Below are 16,253 nucleotides of genomic sequence, written 5' to 3'. Positions count from 1 at the left end.
GCGACGAGTTGTGTGAGTTGTTCTGATGACATCATGTTTCAAGAGGGGCGGAGCTTCATCATCCAACACCGAAGAATCTGCTGTTTCTCTGCTCCAGTTTCAGGTTTCCACAGTGACATCACTAATGTTCACGTACCAGCGGTCACGTTAACGTGTTGATGAAGATACGACTCTGAATACTTGTTATTATATATTATTATAAGCTCAGGATGCTGTGATCTGCGCTGGAGATGTAGTTAAAGATTTGTGTGTTGTTGCCTCCATCAGATTTCTGTAACCTGAGCCTGGACCCAAACACAGCCAACAACCACCTCCTTCTGTCCGACGACAACAAGAAGGTGACATATGGAGAGGATCAAGCCTACCCTGACAACCCCGCGAGGTTTGACAAATATCCTCAGGTGCTGTGCAGAGAGGGTCTGAGTGGACAGCATTACTGGGAGGTAGAGCGGAGTGACCTGTATGCTGAACATGTGGGTGTTGCTGTTGCATATAAAGGAATCGGCAGGACACAAGACAGTACTGTCTCTGAACTTGGAAATAATGATTTGTCCTGGTACCATGGTCTCTGGTCTTTTCCCAAAGAGGATGGCACTGGGTACAACACTGGTTCAAGTGCATGGCATGAAAATAAAATGACCAGTCTCTCCTATGTTGGCTGGAAACGTGTTGGGGTTTATCTAAACTGGCCTGCTGGCACGCTGTCTTTCTACCAGGTGTGTTCTGACACACTGACTCACCTGTACACTTTCCGTAACCGGTTCTCTGAGCCGCTGTATCCGGCCTTCTGGCTTGCAAAGCCTGGTAACTACGTGACCTTGTGCCCGGTAGAATAAGACCAGACTGACTATCATGGCGTGAACGTTAGTCAGCAGTTGTTCATGAACGAGGCCTTTGAATGACTTTCTGTATTATTAAATGCTTCTTAACGCTTCACAACCCAACTTCATCTCCACTGGTCTCATCTCGCGCTCTTTAATCCGCTCGTCTGATCTGATCAAACTGGGACAGCATCAGCTGGTTCTGTTTATACTCGTACACGTATGTGTTGGATGATTTGATTGTTGTATAACGTTGATGAGGCAGAACTGGGTTTAAACTTCTTGAAATGCTTTAAGATAAACTGTCTGTAAACACACGTCGCTGACAGAAATATTTCCTTTACCATCTTTATCGGCTCATTAATGTGTAACTGGTTTATGTTTAAAATATAATGAATATTGTGATGGATTTATCTAGAAAATGTTAAACATGAGGGTGCATTTATTCTGGGAAAGTTGGGATAAAACAACAGAAAGAAGTTGTTCAGTTGCTGTAACTCTTCTCATGTTAAACACTCAATAAAGTGAAAGCCTGATTTGAACACACTGAAGCTGTTTAGTTATTTCACGTTGTTTAAACGGAGCACTATGAAGCAAATATTGTGTGAAAAAGTAAATCATTAATTCAGCTTGAGTTCATTGATGTGATTTTAGCTGTTCAGTATTTTTCTGCTGTTAAAGAGAAGAGTCAAACTCCTCTCAGCTGTCCTATAAAAGCATGCTAAACTACGTAGCTGCGGAAGTTTGACGTGTCCTGCTAAAACGTGAACGGCCCCGCTAGGACCGCCATGATGGAAACGATGTGGAGTCACTGGTTGCTATAATGATTCCCACTCTTCAGTGGAGCAATGACCCAGACAGAAATGCAGACGCACATCCTTCAAGAAAGTCCTCACAAAACAGAAACTACAAGTCCTATTGAAAAGATTCTTTCAGCGTGAGCATCAGAATCTTGTCGTGAAGAACTGTAGTGGTTTTCACGTCCCTACTGTTTTATTTTGTATTATTGAGGCACGGTTGCAGGTTAGAGACGCCCTCCCTTCCTGTTTCTGACCAGAAGGTTCAGAGCTCAGATATAATGGGAGTCTATGGGAGAGCTGGAGGGAGCACTCAGCACTCAGAGGGAGTTCAGCCAAAACGGAGACTCCGATCACAATGAGAGTCGGACTGGCAGCTGACAGAAACCCCTCCAGTTTGATGTATACATTGTGTGTGTGGAGCGGAAACTGAGCAGGAAACAGGATTAAAAGTGATTTTCTTCACAGAATTTGAAGGCATCAAAAGTCATTTTTTTATAGATTGTTAATATATAAAATGAATGAATACAATTTATTAACGTATAAAATTCAATGTTTCCCCTCCTTTGTCTTATATAACCCCCTATAAAATGTATTAATCTATAAAATGATTTATGAATGTATAATATTTATGAATTAAAACTGCAGTAGAGATATGTGGGCCCTCGCATGCTGCCCGTCGGGTCCAGCGAGTCGGAAGCGGCCGCGGAGTTCACCACGCCTGACGCATGTGCAAAGTCTCGTGAAGTCTGAAGCATCCCCGGACCTCAAACATCAACTTCCTGTGTCAAAGCGAAACATCAAACTTTGCCGCATCGCCCTGGCGACGCCCTTTCACAAAAAAGCACGAGCTTCTCAATACATCATCATCAATGTTGAAAGGCTATTCTGACCCGAGTTGATGTCGATGTGATCAACCAGCTCGACGAAGCACGTGAAAGTATGAAATATGTCATTTCCTGTTGCCAGCAGGGGGCGCTATGACCATGAGCGAATATTACCATACAGGTGTCTTCAGGGCGGGACTGTTGTCAAAGATGTAATGTTTGAGGAAGATCAGAATATGTACATAAAAGTTACAGTCACTTGTAGTTTCATGGCGAGACGCTCAAAATGGCGTCTCAGTAAGAAAAAGCAGAATTTGAATTCCTTGAAAAACAAAAGGGCTTTCGCACCATTTGGTTCTCGGGTCCTAATTATTAATAAGTCTGTATGATGATGGTGTGAAATTGAAATCAGAGAAAGTTGAAGCCTCAAATATTCAAAATAATTCTGCTGTTCAAACATTAAAATATTCAAATCCATTTAAATCATTTGTGATGTTTTCATTTCGTTGTGTTCAATAAAGTTGGAGAAAAAAACAACAACAGGTGAAGTGATGATTGATGAACTGCTATCAGCTGTTGTCTTGATGACATCACAGGAAGTTCAGTTTTCTGAGTTTCGCTGCTGAAGGCCAACAGGTCAGTTTTATTTCTTCCTGCCCGTTTCCAGCTGCTCCGGTTGGTTCCTCCTGTTTCCTGTTAACCGCTGGGTTTTATCCAAGTTAAATCAGGTCGCTTTAAAACAATTGATGTTGTTTTTGAAGTTTTTCTAGAATCTTCTAAACATCTTCCGACTGTCTTCATCAAATAATCTTCAATTCGGATAAAAATAAAACAATTTTTCACTTCTTTCCGAACCAAAACAAAGATGGCGGCCGGCCAGTGACCCGGATTTTCTTTATTTAATAAACTTCAGGTCAAACCGAGCATCTTCAGCTGTGAAGCTGAAGGTAAACATCTGTTATCTTAAATTCTGTTTTTAATGAAAACAGTGAAAAATAAAGACGTCAGAAACTCTTTAAATGTTTTTATTGATATTTACTGACATAATATTCCTGAACTGAAACATGTATGTCGTTTCTTAAAGTGATCACATGACTGCAGAACATCCAGAGTCCACATGTTTATTTCCACATGTCTGTCCTCATGAATAGACTCGTACAGGACGAACACGTTAAAATCATCGTTATGTTTCCTTGGTAACAGACGAGCCCGAGGTCTTCACGCTGCGTTCACGTCCCCCGGGAACCGACAGTGTTTCCATGTTAAAAGGCTGTCGGAGCATCAGGAGGCCATTAATGTACTTTTTTGTGTAACTGTAGTTTTGTGTGTGTGATTGTAGTTTTCTGTGATTGTAGTTTTGTGTGTGTGATTGTAGTTTTCTGTGTGATTGTAGTTTTCTGTGTGTGATTGTAGTTTTGTGTGTGTGATTGTAGTTTTCTGTGTGATTGTAGTTTTCTGTGTGTGATTGTAGTTTTCTGTGTGATTGTAGTTTTCTGTGTGATTGTAGTTTTCTGTGTGATTGTAGTTTTATGTGTGATTGTAGTTTTCTGTGTGATTGTAGTTTTCTGTGTGATTGTAGTTTTATGTGTGACTAGTTTTTTGTGTGACTGTAATTTTCTGTGACTGTAGTTTTGTGTGTGATTGTCGTTTTGTGTGTGTGATTGTAGTTTTGTGTGTGTGATTGTCGTTTTCTGTGTGTGATTGTAGTTTTGTGTCATTTTATTTACAGAGCTTCTGTTCCCACAGGAAGTGAACGCAACATTCACACAGTAGAAGAAGAAACCACAGGAGTTTTCCTCAGTGCTGGATGTTGCTGTGGTTACTTCACTGTCTCTGCCAGACAGCCAATCAGGAGGCAGTGGGCGGGGCCTAGCTGAGGATCTTGTGGTAGGGGTGGAGGGGAAGGGAGGAGGTAAACGCTCTGATGTCGGTAATGACTGTGGCGTCCTGGAGTGACGGCGATGAGGTCGGCAGGAAGGTCAGCTCGCTCACTTCACCATAGGCTGAGGAGGGGGCGGAGCTTTCCGGGCTGCAGGCGGCGCTCTGATCGGGGGGGTCGTTTTCCTCCACCCCGAAACCAACCACCTGACAGGAAACAGGAAGTTCAGTGTATTTGTCTTTTATTTTGAAAAGTGTAAAAAGTTCTACATGGCGGTGATGGTGAGGGGGCGGAGCCTCGATGAAACACTCACGTGAACACTGAGCTTCCTGCTGCTGCTGTTTCGGTGCTGCAGGAACCAGAAGACCAGATCGTCCTGAGAGAACGTCTTCAGAGCCTCGATCTGCAACACACACACACCTGTTTACCGCTTTACCACCTGTTTACTGGCTGTTCACCTGTTCACCAGCTGTTTACTGGCTGTTCACCTGTTTACAGATCATGTGTATTGATCACATTGTGTATTGATCACGTATATTGATCACGTTGTGTATTGATCACGTTGTATATTGATCACGTTGTGTATTGATCATGTGTATTGATCACATTGTGTATTGATCACGTATATTGATCACGTTGTGTATTGATCACGTTGTGTATTGATCACGTGTGTTGATCACGTTGTGTGTTGATCACGTTGTATATTGATGTTGTGTATTGATCACGTTGTGTGTTGATCACGTTGTATATTGATCACGTGTATTGATCATGTGTATTGATCACGTTGTGTTGATCTCGTTGTGTATTGATCACGTGTATTGATCATGTGTATTGATCACGTTGTGTGTTGATCTCGTTGTGTATTGATCACGTTGTGTATTGATCACGTTGTGTATTGATCATGTGTATTAATCATGTGTATTGATCACGTTGTGTATTGATCATGTGTATTGATCATGTGTATTGATCACGTTGTATATTGATCACGTTGTGTATTGATCACGTTGTGTATTGATCAGTGTGATCTGTGCAGGAACACGCGTGTGCGTCACCTCCTTGCTGAGCCGGTCGAAGACGTACTGCTGCGTGACGACTTCGAACCAGTTGCGGTCCACCTCCTCTCCCAGGTGAGCGTCCTCGCACTCCTTCAGCTTGATGAGCGCCGTCACCTGGGTCCTAAAGGCCTCCTGATTCAGGGCTGCCAGACGCTCCCCGAAGCTCAGCAGGAACTCCTCGATCTTCGCCTCCACCAGCTCCGAGCTGCGAGCGCAGGAACGCGTGTTAATGGCTCGGCGGATCGGCCGCCGTTCGGAAACCACAGGTAAACTCACCTGAACTTGGTGGCCTGTGTTTCCACGGTGACGGAGAATCCCAGCACCCCCGAGGTGTTCCTGCAGGTCGGGTACACCTGGTACCTGCAGGTCAGGAGATCACATTCAGACTAAAGTCAGTCAAAGAGATCCTGCTGGCTGCAGCAGAGGGAGGCAGCCTGCAAAGGAACAGCCTGTTTTAACACCCGTGATGTCACCTGTGATGTCACCATGTGTGTCTCTGCTGTGTCCTTAGCGTGTGTTCCTGATAGTGAAACTCACCCCAGAGTCTCCTTCGTCCTCAGGAAGTCGAAGCAGGGCTCCTCCATGTGCATCTGACACACACACACACACACACACACACACACACACACACACACACACACACACACACACACACACACACACACACGTTACCATGGTTACAGGTGTTCTTCAGGCTCATGTTAAAGGCTCACTGTCCCTCTGCTTGTTGACTAACATCCTGTTTCCTGTCAGGGTTACCATGGAGACCGTGAACTGATCTTGATGACAGACAAGTGTGACGGACAGGTGTGTGTGACACTCACCACCATCAGCTCCATCAGGGCGTGTTCTCTCAGCTGTTTCAGCCCTGACTGCAACACAGGACAGGAAACACGTGTCAGTGTTTACACGCCACATCACGCGGCAGAGAAGAGCTGAGTCAGCAGCCCGTCACTCTGATCGCTACCTGGTAGTAGACGGTGACCTCAGAGTTGGCGTCTCCTTTGTTCAGAGATTTGATTTTACAGAGATGATGTTTCTGAGGAAGCTCCACAACCCGGAACAACACGGGGGCCTCTGCTGGCAGAGGCTGGAACTGCAGCTTCCTGCACACACACACACACACACACACACACACACACACACACACACACACACACACACACACACACACACACACACACACACACACACACAGAGACACTGGTCTGAAATGGACTCATGAATCGGTGTTTGTCCGATCAGATGATGTGTCGTCATGGCAACAGATACTCACTCAGTGAAGTAGTTCAGGAACTGTCTGGACTCCTGGTGGAGGAAACAGATGGATGATCAATCAATATCAACATCACTGTTCCACGGTTCCCATGGTAACCACGGTAACCTTTATTCTACTGAAGCTTTTAGGTGGAACCTTTCCTCATCATCTCCTGAAAACCAGCTGTACCCTGATTATTATGGGATGTTTTTTGTATTAACGAGATAAACTGACATCACTCATTCAGAGCAAACACAATGTGTTCTGAGTTGCTCTCTGTGTGTGTGTGTGTCTCTGTGTGTGTGTGTCTCTCTCTGTGTGTGTGTGTGTGTGTGTGTGTGTGTGTGTGTGTGTGTGTGTGTGTGTGTGTGTCTCTCTCTCTGTGTGTGTGTGTGTGTGTGTGTGTGTGTGTGTGTGTGTGTGTGTGTGTGTGTGTGTGTGTGTGTGTGTGTGTGTGTGTGTGTGTGTGTGTCTCTCTCTCTGTGTGTGTGTGTGTGTGTGTGTGTGTGTGTGTGTGTGTGTGTGTGTGTGTGTGTGTGTGTGTGTGTGTGTGTGTGTGTGTGTGTGTGTCTAACCGTGCTGGTGAAGTTCCCCTGCACCAGCCCCTCAGTGTAAAGCTCCGCCTTCAGCTCGGTGACGAAGGTCATGAGGTCGAGGACGGTGAGTCCTTTAGTGACGGCCTGATGTTTCTGGATGACGGACCAGCGGCAGTGTTCCAGGATCAGCAGCCGCACGTCTCTGAACACAGTACAAGTACACACTGATCTCTGAACACAGTACAAGTACACACTGATCTCTGAGTGTGTATCACTTGGTGTGTGTCCTCCGTACTTGCCCAGCCGGTCCGGCTTGATGAGGATGTTGAAGTAGGTTTTCTTCAGCTGCTCTGAGAACATGTTGAAGACCCCCGGATCAGCGCTGAAGTCTGCAAGCTGATCCACGATGAGCCTCAGCAGCAGCTGGAAGGAGGTAGAATCACTCATCAATACTGGATCAATACTGATCAATACTGGATCAATACTGATCAAAACTGATCAATACTGGATCAATACTCATTAATACTGATCAATACTGGATCAATACTGATCAATACTGGATCAATACTGATCAAAACTGATCAATACTGGATCAATACTCATCAATACTGAATCAATACGGATCAATACTAGGTAGACGTATCAGTTATTGATCTGTCTGTCTCTGTCCCAGTATGTGCCAGCGTGTCCCAGCATGTCCCAATGTGTCCCAGTGTATCCCAGTGTGTTCCAATGTGTCCCAGTGTGTCCCAGTATGTCCCAATGTGTCCCAGTGTGTCCCAATGTGTCCCAGTGTGTCCCAATGTATCCCAGTGTGTCCCAATGTGTCCCAGTGTGTCCCAGTATGTCCCAGCGTGTCCCAATGTTTCCCAGCGTGTCCTGACCGGCAGCTTGTGGTTGAAGCCCTTCAGTCGGACCACCAGTCCGTGTTCTGCGGCCACCAGTTTGTACTCCAGCTGGGCCACGTCGGCCTCGTAGGCCGGTTCTGCCAGGTTGTGGGCGAGGATGTTGACGAAGAGGTCGAACAGAACCAGACTGAGGAAGAAGAGAAGCTGCATGTTCCTCATGTCAACACGAGTTCTGGAGGTTCTGTTTGAAGCTACATGCAGCTGTGGTCAGTACCACTGAACTGTTACTTTAAAAAAAAACAATTCCTATTGGAAATATTATTTCATATTGTGTTCTGACACGTTTCAGTTTAATGATGCAGCCCACCTCAACCTCTGACCTGTGACCTCTGACCCCCAGCTGCTCTGCTTCACATCCCTGCACATAAACAGTTAGGTGGTGGTGCCGGTCCAGGTGAACCTGATGGGTGTCGGTGCTCTCTTACTTCTCTGGGCTCTTCTGGATCATCGGGGAGATCAGGTTGAAGCGGATGTAGGCTGGAACGCACACACACACACACACACACAGAGTCAGCAGAACTTCTACAACCGGACTTTAAACCAGTCTGTTAAACATGTGGAGGACAGTCGGCCATGTTTAAACATGTGACATGATGACCCCTGCTGAGTGTGACGTGTTGTCCAATCAGAGCTCACCTTTAGGGATCTTGAACTTGTTGTCCTTCTTGTACCACAGACAGCCTCGCTCGCTGCTCGCGATCCGGACAGGAACTTCCGTGTCGGGGCAGTCCGACATCTTCAGGGTGAAATCCGTCGCTACGGCAGCAACAGGAAGAATCACTTTACTGAAGGTGACCTCTGACCTGATTCACTTGATTTACCTGATTCACCTGATTCACTTGATTTACCTGATTTACCTGATTCACCTGTGTCACCTGATTTACCTGATTCACCTGAGTTAGGGGTTTACTTCCTGTATTCTAGTGTCATATTTCACAGGTAGTTTACAGGTCCCAAGTGTGGTGTCATGTGACCTGAACTCCTCCTACTGACCGATGAACTGGTTCTCAGCAGGAAGGTGGAGTTCAGGGTGGAGCTGGAAGTCTCCTCCCCAGCGCTGCCTCCACTCCTCTGGGATCTCTGAGCAGGTAAAACAAACACACCCACATATGAAGGCCTGGCTGAGTCGGGTCCGGCCCGTTACCGGGTCGGTACACAGTGATCACATGATGGTTCTGGTGCGGTACCTTCGCTGCTGTAGCTGGTACCGAACCACCTCTCTCTCAGGGTACACACGCCCTCATTCTCCGGAGACAGAAGGAGCAGGTTGGATCTGTGGGGGGTCAGCAGGGAGAGGGGGGCGGAGATCACCTGGACACACACACACACACACACAGAGACACACAGAAATACACACACACACACACACAGATATACACACACACACACAGAGAGACACACAGAGATATACACACACACACACACACAGAGACACACAGAAATACACACACACACACACACACAGATATACACACACACACACAGAGAGACACACAGAGATATACACACACACACACACAGAGACACACAGAAATACACACACACACACAGATATACACACACACACACAGAGATATGCACACACACACACACACACACACACACAGACACACACACACACACACAGAGAGACACACAGAGATATATACACACACACACACACACAGATATACACACACACAGAGAGACACACAGAGATATACACACACACACACACACACACACACACACACACAGAGACACACAGAAATACACACACACACACACACACAGATATACACACACACACACAGAGAGACACAGAGATATATACACACACACACACACACACACACACACACACACACACACACACACACACACACACACAGAGACACACACTCACTAATCAATCACCTTTATACTCCAACCTAATCAATACTTCAACACCTCCTCTGATCAGAGTCCAGTCCAGAATCCTGGTCCTGGTTCTGGTTACCTGTGGGTCGAACTCGAACATCAGCTGGTCTCCGGTCAGGAAATCCTCTTTGGGGAACAGCTGCATGTTCTCACAGATGTTCTCCACAAACTCGATGGGATCCGTCTGAGGAGGAGAGGCAGGGGGTGGAGCTTCAACTCCAACCAATCATGGTTCAGAACACGTGTCTGTAAACACGTGAACATGTGATGAACACGTGATGTGCTGCGGTACCTGCTCCTGATAGTGGAACTCGTTGGCTTCTATCTTCTGAATCTCCTCGTAGATCCTGAAAGAACAGCGATAGTTAGCGTTAGCATTAGCTGCAAAGATAGTTAGCGTTAGCTATAGGTCCATGTTGGAGGGTCAGCTGATGCTAACTGACCTCTGCTGGGGGCCGACGGCCTGCAGCATCTTCAGGTACTGGAACACCAGGTGGACAACCTGCAGACAGGAAGTACGGTGGCCTGGAGGGTCAAACACTGCACCATCACACAACATTACGGAGTGTGTGAGTGAGAGAGAGAGAGAGAGAGAGAGAGTGTATGTGTGTGTGTATGTGAGTGTGTGTGTATGTGTGAATATGTGTGAGTGTGTGTGTGTGTTTGTGTGTACCTGGTAGAAGTTCTGGTAGCCCTGGTCAGTGAGGGTGATGGAGATGGAGAAGATGGAGTAGGTGGTGTTCTGGTCGAAGCCCGTCTCACTGTTTCCTCCGAACAGAGCCAGAGCCCAGCACCTGAACACATGACCATCACGTGACCACCAGCTGACCACCAGGGAACCACCAGGTGACCACCAGGGGACCACTGGGGGACCACCAGGGGACCATCACGTGACCACCAGGGGACCAGCTGCAGGTTAATGACTGACCTGCGTCTCAGCAGCGACAGGATGCTGCCGGCTCCCTCGTGTCCGATCAGCCAGGAGATGTAGTGGAGCGGTTTCACTCTGACACACAACAAACACAGGTTGATCTGATGATGATGATGATGATGATGATGATGAGCAGCTGGTTCACCTGCTCTTCATCAACAGAACCAGAACATTCAGGCCCGTGTCCTCTGGTTCTGCTTCCAGAACTCACCGGTACTGCTTCCCCTGCGGCGGAACCGCCCAGCTGATGGTCAGAGCATGAACCTTCCTCACAGGAACCACTGGATACACAGGATCAATCATCCTGATCAGGTCAGCATCAGAGGAACACAACAACACACATAACACACACAACACAAACAATAACACACAAAACACAAAATAACAACACACAATAATATAGCAACACAACAAACACACATAACACACAAAACAACAACACACATAGCACACATAATAACATAACAACACACATAACATAACAACACACACATAATAACATAACACACATAACATAACACACATAACACAATAACACACAAAACAACAACACACATAGCGCACATTATAACATAACAACACACACAACAACATAAAAACACAATAACATAACAACATAACAACACACATAACACACACACAACATCACAAACAACAACACAACAACCAGAACCAGTCATGGTAGTGACGTGTATTAATGGGATCACCTCTGTACAGTTGGTTGAAGGCCGGCGTGTCGAACGGCTGCTGCAGGTGAGAGAAGTCGGGTCGAGGTTCACCGCTGTAAACACAACAACAACAACAACAACAACACAAACACAAAAATGCTTCATTCAGTTCAGGCTGCAGATAAATATTCACTCTTACTGATTGATGTGTCCAGTTATCAGTTCTACTACAATCAGAGAGGACACCACCGGCAGGGTGGAGCTGTGTGTGTGTGTGTGTGTGTGTGTGTGTGTGTGTGTGTGTGTGTGTGTGTGTGTGTGTGTGTGTGTGTGTGTGTGTGTGTGTGTGTGTGTGTGTGTGTGTGTGTGTGTGTGTGTGTGTGTCTCACCTGTTGGGGATGTGGATGAAGGTCTGTCTAACCCAGTCCTCCAGAGTATCCAGAGTCTCTACACAGAAACAGGAAGTTGAACGTCCTGCTGCTTGATAGCTCCGTACGCTAACGCTAGCTGTGGTTTAAATGTTCTTGTCAGCTCTTCATCTTCATCTTCATCTAAATCCCTCCATTAATGATATCAGACCTCCTGCTGTGTTTGTTTTCTATTTCTTGTTAGAGAACATGTTTTATAGTCTTTTGTCTGACCTGCAGATCAACCTGTGTGTGTGTGTGTGTGTGTGTATCAGTGTGTATGTATCTGTGTGTGTGTGTGTGTGTGTGTGTGTGTGTGCGTGCGTGCGTGCGTGCGTGTGTGTGTGTACCTCTGGACTGCACCACCAGGGTCATGTACTCAGCAGAGTAGAATCTCCTCCAGAAGTCTCGGAGACGCTGGTAGGTGTTGATCTGTTTCTCTCTGGGCTCGTTCTTTAATGTCTGAGCGTTACCTGACACAACAACACAACACTGTTAGAGCAACACAACAACAACACAACACTGTTAGAGCAACACAACAACAACACAACACTGTTACAACAACAACACACTGTTAGAACAACACAACTGTTAGAACAACAACAACACACTGTTACAACAACACAACTGTTAGAACAACAACAACACACTGTTACAACAACAACAACACACTGTTACAACAACAACACACTGTTAGAACAACACAACTGTTAGAACAACACAACACTGTTAGAACAACAACACACTGTTACAACAATACAACTGTTACAACAACACAACTGTTAGAACAACACAACACTGTTACAACAACACAACACTGTTACAACAACACAACACTGTTACAACAACACACTGTTACAACAACAACACAACTGTTAGAACAACACAACACTGTTACAACAACACAACACTGTTACAACAACACAACTGTTAGAACAACACAACACTGTTAGAACAACACAACACTGTTACAACAACACAACTGTTAGAACAACACAACACTGTTACAACAACACAACACTGTTACAACAACACACTGTTACAACAACACAACACTGTTACAACAACAACACAACACTGTTACAACACAGCACTGTTACAACAACAACAACACAACACTGTTACAACAACACAACTGTTAGAACAACACAACTGTTACAACAACACAACACTGTTACAACAACACAACACTGTTACAACAACACAACCCTTCAGAGATTTTCAGAATAAAAGTCTCACCCCAGCAGAATTTGCTCATGGGATGTCCCGGTTTGGCCAAACTACCGAACAGCATCTCCTTCCGATGGGAGTCAGACGGCCTCGCCAGCTGGTACTCTGGAGGACAGGAAGTGACATCAGAGGGACAGAGGAGGCAAAGGAAAACAAGAACAGGTAGAGGGTGGAGGGACTGATTGTGGGCGGAGCCTCACCACTGTCCACAGCCTCCACCTCTCTGTCGACGGCGTCTTCAATCATCAGCGGGCAGATAAAGAACTGAGCCCACCTGGAACACACGTGACGCTCTTCAACACGCAACACGCATCGCTCGACGCACAACGCTTAGCACACAACACTCAACACACAGACAGTAAGTCCCAGTGTTCCCGGCAGGTGACGGAGGACGGAGCTTAAGGCAGCGCTCACCTGTCCAGCGCCTCTCTGAAGAACTTCCTCTGGACGTCGAACTGGAAGATGGTTCTCTCACAGTCAGTGGACGCGTTGTCACTTCCTCCATGTTTCTTCAGGAAGGCGTCGAAACCGTTCTCAGCAGGGTACTTCTCACTGCCCATGAACACCACTGACCACCAGGGGGAGACACGTCAGGGGGGAGACACGTCAGGGGGAGACACGTCAGGGGGGAGATACGTCAGGGGGGAGACACATCAGGGGGAGACACGTCAGGGGGGAGACACGTCAGGGGGGAGACACGTCAGGGGGAGACACGTCAGGGGGAGACACCAGGGAGAAGACAGGGTGTCACATGACTGTTGGACTCACTGTGTTCCAGGAAGTGGGCGAGGCCGGGCAGCTCATCAGGATCACTGAAGCTCCCAACACTGATACACAGAGCAGCTGCTGCCTGCAACACACACACAGACACACACAGACAGAGACACACAGAGAGACACACAGAGACACACACAGAGACACACACAGAGACACACAGAGACACACACACAGACACACACACAGACAGAGACACAGACAGAGACACACACAGAGACACACACAGAGACATACACAGAGACACACACAGAGACAGAGACACAGACAGAGACACACACAGAGACACACAGAGACATACACAGAGACACACACAGAGACACACAGAGACACACACACAGACACACACAGAGACACACAGAGACACACACAGACAGAGACACACACACACAGACACACACACAGACAGAGACACAGACAGAGACACACACAGAGACACACACAGAGACATACACAGAGACACACACAGAGACAGAGACACAGACAGAGACACACACAGAGACACACAGAGACATACACAGAGACACACACATTAAATTGAGAACAGACCTTCATCACCCCCCCCCCACCTCCCCATCCTTCTCCCCCACCTGTTTCTCTGAGCTCCTCTTCTTCCCCCCTGTGTTCTCCTCCTCTAGCTCATCAAAGTCGCTGTCCTGCTCCTCCTCCTCGCTGTCCTCCTGGTCCTCCTCCGAGCCTTCACCAGAGTCCCCTTCCTCCTCCTCCTCCCCCCCCTGAGTCTCCTGCTCCTCTGCGTCCCGGTCCTCCCTTTGGTCCTCGCAGTCTTCGCTTCCTCCGCTGAAGTCGGAGATGAGGAGCGCTCGGAGGCCGTTGGTCAGCTCGATGTACCTGTAGAGACGGCACAGGTGTTGAGGGGCGGAGCCTGTCGGTCACTTCCGGCCTTCGCGCCCTCTCTGACCCACCTGTATTTCTTGGGGTCGCTGGGTGACTTGATGATGTCCGGGTCTCCCTGGTCGTTGGCAGAGACTTCGTTTCCGTCTCCAGCAGCCACCGGTGTCCTGGAGTCCGGCGGGGGCTCGCCCTGGTCCGGGACCGGGACCGGGACCGAACCGGCACCGCCGCTCACCGACTTGTTAGTCTGAGGCATGTCGGACATTCTGGAGGACACACGTGTTCACGAGCACATACATGTGCAGGACTGAAGGTCAGTAATGGGCAGGTGATGTTATTTAATTTATTAATTCAGCAGCACACAACATTAAATCCAAATAATGAACGTCTTTATAAACTACATCAATATAACTCTAAATATATCAATTATTTCATATTTAATCATCATATGTAACTTTCTGTACCTAATGCATGCCGAATGAAACAGTGACTTGTACCGTTTTAAAAACGCTCTGATTCGTGTCCTCTGTGAGCGGATTTCAGACGGAGGACGTGAATCAGCGTTTGGATGAACGCAGTCTGGCGGCTCGTCTGTTAGCTTAGCTGTCAGGAAACAAGGGGGCGGGCGGGCTAGCAGTCGCAGCTAAATTCAAATATTAACAATTAACGTTCCTCCAACAACTGTAAGTTTATGCAGCAGCAGCGGTTCCGTTCGGTCGTTAACCGGCTCGTAACTCCGTTAACCGGCTCGTAACTCCGTTAACCGGCTCGTAACTCCGTTAATGGAGGAACAGACCGGCTCGGTTAGCTAAGTAGCAGCTAATCCTGTTACTCAACCCGGCCCATTAGGAGCTCTCAGCAACGTCCGGGCTCAAACACACGCCGTTTGGTCCCCCCTCCCCCGGAACCAGAGCCGGACCCGGACCCGGACCTCCACCCGGTTCGAACCGCTTTCAGACAGACGACACTCACCTTTGTCCTGTTAGCTGCTGAAGTTTCAGTGAAGCGACCGAGTGGCGGGTGGCCAAAACAAAGCCTCTGATTCGCTGACAGCCCGTCAATCACGGACAAACGCGCCGTCTGATTGGTCAAGGGGGGTGTGCAGTTTAATAAAGCCTCGTCTTCTCTCAGGAATAATATTGGGTAAATTAATAAGATTAATAAAAATTACAGTCTGTGACAACAAAAATCAAATATTCAGACACGTGACGTCACTTCACATTCCAATTATAACTCGATTGTGTCGTCAGAGCATTTTTTTTCACAGAAAGCCATTTTCTTCACTTTGTGTATTTTGATTTGACTTTCTTTGTTGTCGTCTGTCTGTTTTGTCTCTTTTACATCAGTCATGCTGAAGTCTGAACGAAGAACGAACCGGAGAGCACAGACTGAATACAGCAGGGAGAGGAGG

At 47.1% G+C, this 16,253-nt stretch overlaps 2 protein-coding genes across 7 annotated transcripts; one reads left to right on the top strand and one right to left on the bottom strand.

Moving 5' to 3' along the window:
- Positions 1 to 236: 236 nt before the first annotated feature.
- LOC138614974 (stonustoxin subunit beta-like) lies at positions 237 to 1,367 on the top strand (the record flags this gene model as incomplete). The annotated part of the gene is made up of 1 exon (XM_069688603.1): positions 237 to 1,367. A coding segment is annotated over one exon (600 nt), but the record flags the coding sequence as incomplete, so codon positions are not given.
- Positions 1,368 to 4,077: 2,710 nt separating this feature from the next.
- Positions 4,078 to 15,895, bottom strand: LOC138614972 (nardilysin-like). Of its 6 annotated transcripts, none has more exons than XM_069688601.1 (32): positions 15,815 to 15,876; positions 14,914 to 15,108; positions 14,581 to 14,839; positions 13,985 to 14,066; positions 13,631 to 13,784; positions 13,417 to 13,490; positions 13,226 to 13,321; positions 12,337 to 12,459; positions 11,969 to 12,026; positions 11,619 to 11,692; positions 11,123 to 11,192; positions 10,909 to 10,986; positions 10,654 to 10,774; positions 10,424 to 10,482; positions 10,273 to 10,327; positions 10,060 to 10,164; positions 9,269 to 9,392; positions 9,075 to 9,161; positions 8,718 to 8,837; positions 8,507 to 8,558; positions 8,389 to 8,439; positions 8,058 to 8,208; positions 7,469 to 7,596; positions 7,213 to 7,375; positions 6,656 to 6,687; positions 6,347 to 6,485; positions 6,204 to 6,251; positions 5,917 to 5,969; positions 5,656 to 5,739; positions 5,377 to 5,584; positions 4,638 to 4,727; positions 4,078 to 4,530 (listed from the first exon to the last, which is right to left on the bottom strand). In XM_069688601.1, exons 2-32 carry the CDS (start codon positions 15,105 to 15,107, stop codon positions 4,315 to 4,317), a joined length of 3,348 nt encoding a protein of 1,115 aa, XP_069544702.1. In that variant the 5' UTR covers position 15,108; positions 15,815 to 15,876; the 3' UTR covers positions 4,078 to 4,314. The 6 variants fall into 6 exon arrangements, with proteins under 6 accessions (XP_069544702.1, XP_069544696.1, XP_069544697.1 ...); XM_069688595.1 differs by lacking the exon at positions 15,815 to 15,876 and adding an exon at positions 15,340 to 15,788; XM_069688596.1 differs by lacking the exon at positions 15,815 to 15,876 and adding an exon at positions 15,307 to 15,322.
- Positions 15,896 to 16,253: the final 358 nt, after the last annotated feature.

The sequence above is a fragment of the Brachyistius frenatus genome, unplaced genomic scaffold (genome assembly GCF_029030835.1).
Source record: "Brachyistius frenatus isolate BFR_SWC_R1_liver_20210118 unplaced genomic scaffold, ASM2903083v1 Contig_646, whole genome shotgun sequence".
Taxonomy (NCBI): Eukaryota; Metazoa; Chordata; class Actinopteri; family Embiotocidae; genus Brachyistius; species Brachyistius frenatus.
The sequence above is the reverse complement of the archived record's forward strand: the minus strand, read 5'-3'. Positions and strand labels throughout refer to the sequence as shown.

Bases quoted from the DNA above. Each gene is read 5' to 3' on its own strand.
- LOC138614972 (XM_069688601.1), bottom strand. From the start codon at position 15,107: ATGTCCGACATGCCTCAGACTAACAAGTCGGTGAGCGGCGGTGCCGGT. The intron at 10,328-10,423 runs GTCAGTTAGCAT...CTGTTCTTTCAG, and splicing joins GCCGTCGGCCCCCAGCAGAG to GATCTACGAGGAGATTCAGA. The intron at 7,376-7,468 runs GTACGGAGGACA...TACTGTGTTCAG, and splicing joins AAGCCGGACCGGCTGGGCAA to AGACGTGCGGCTGCTGATCC.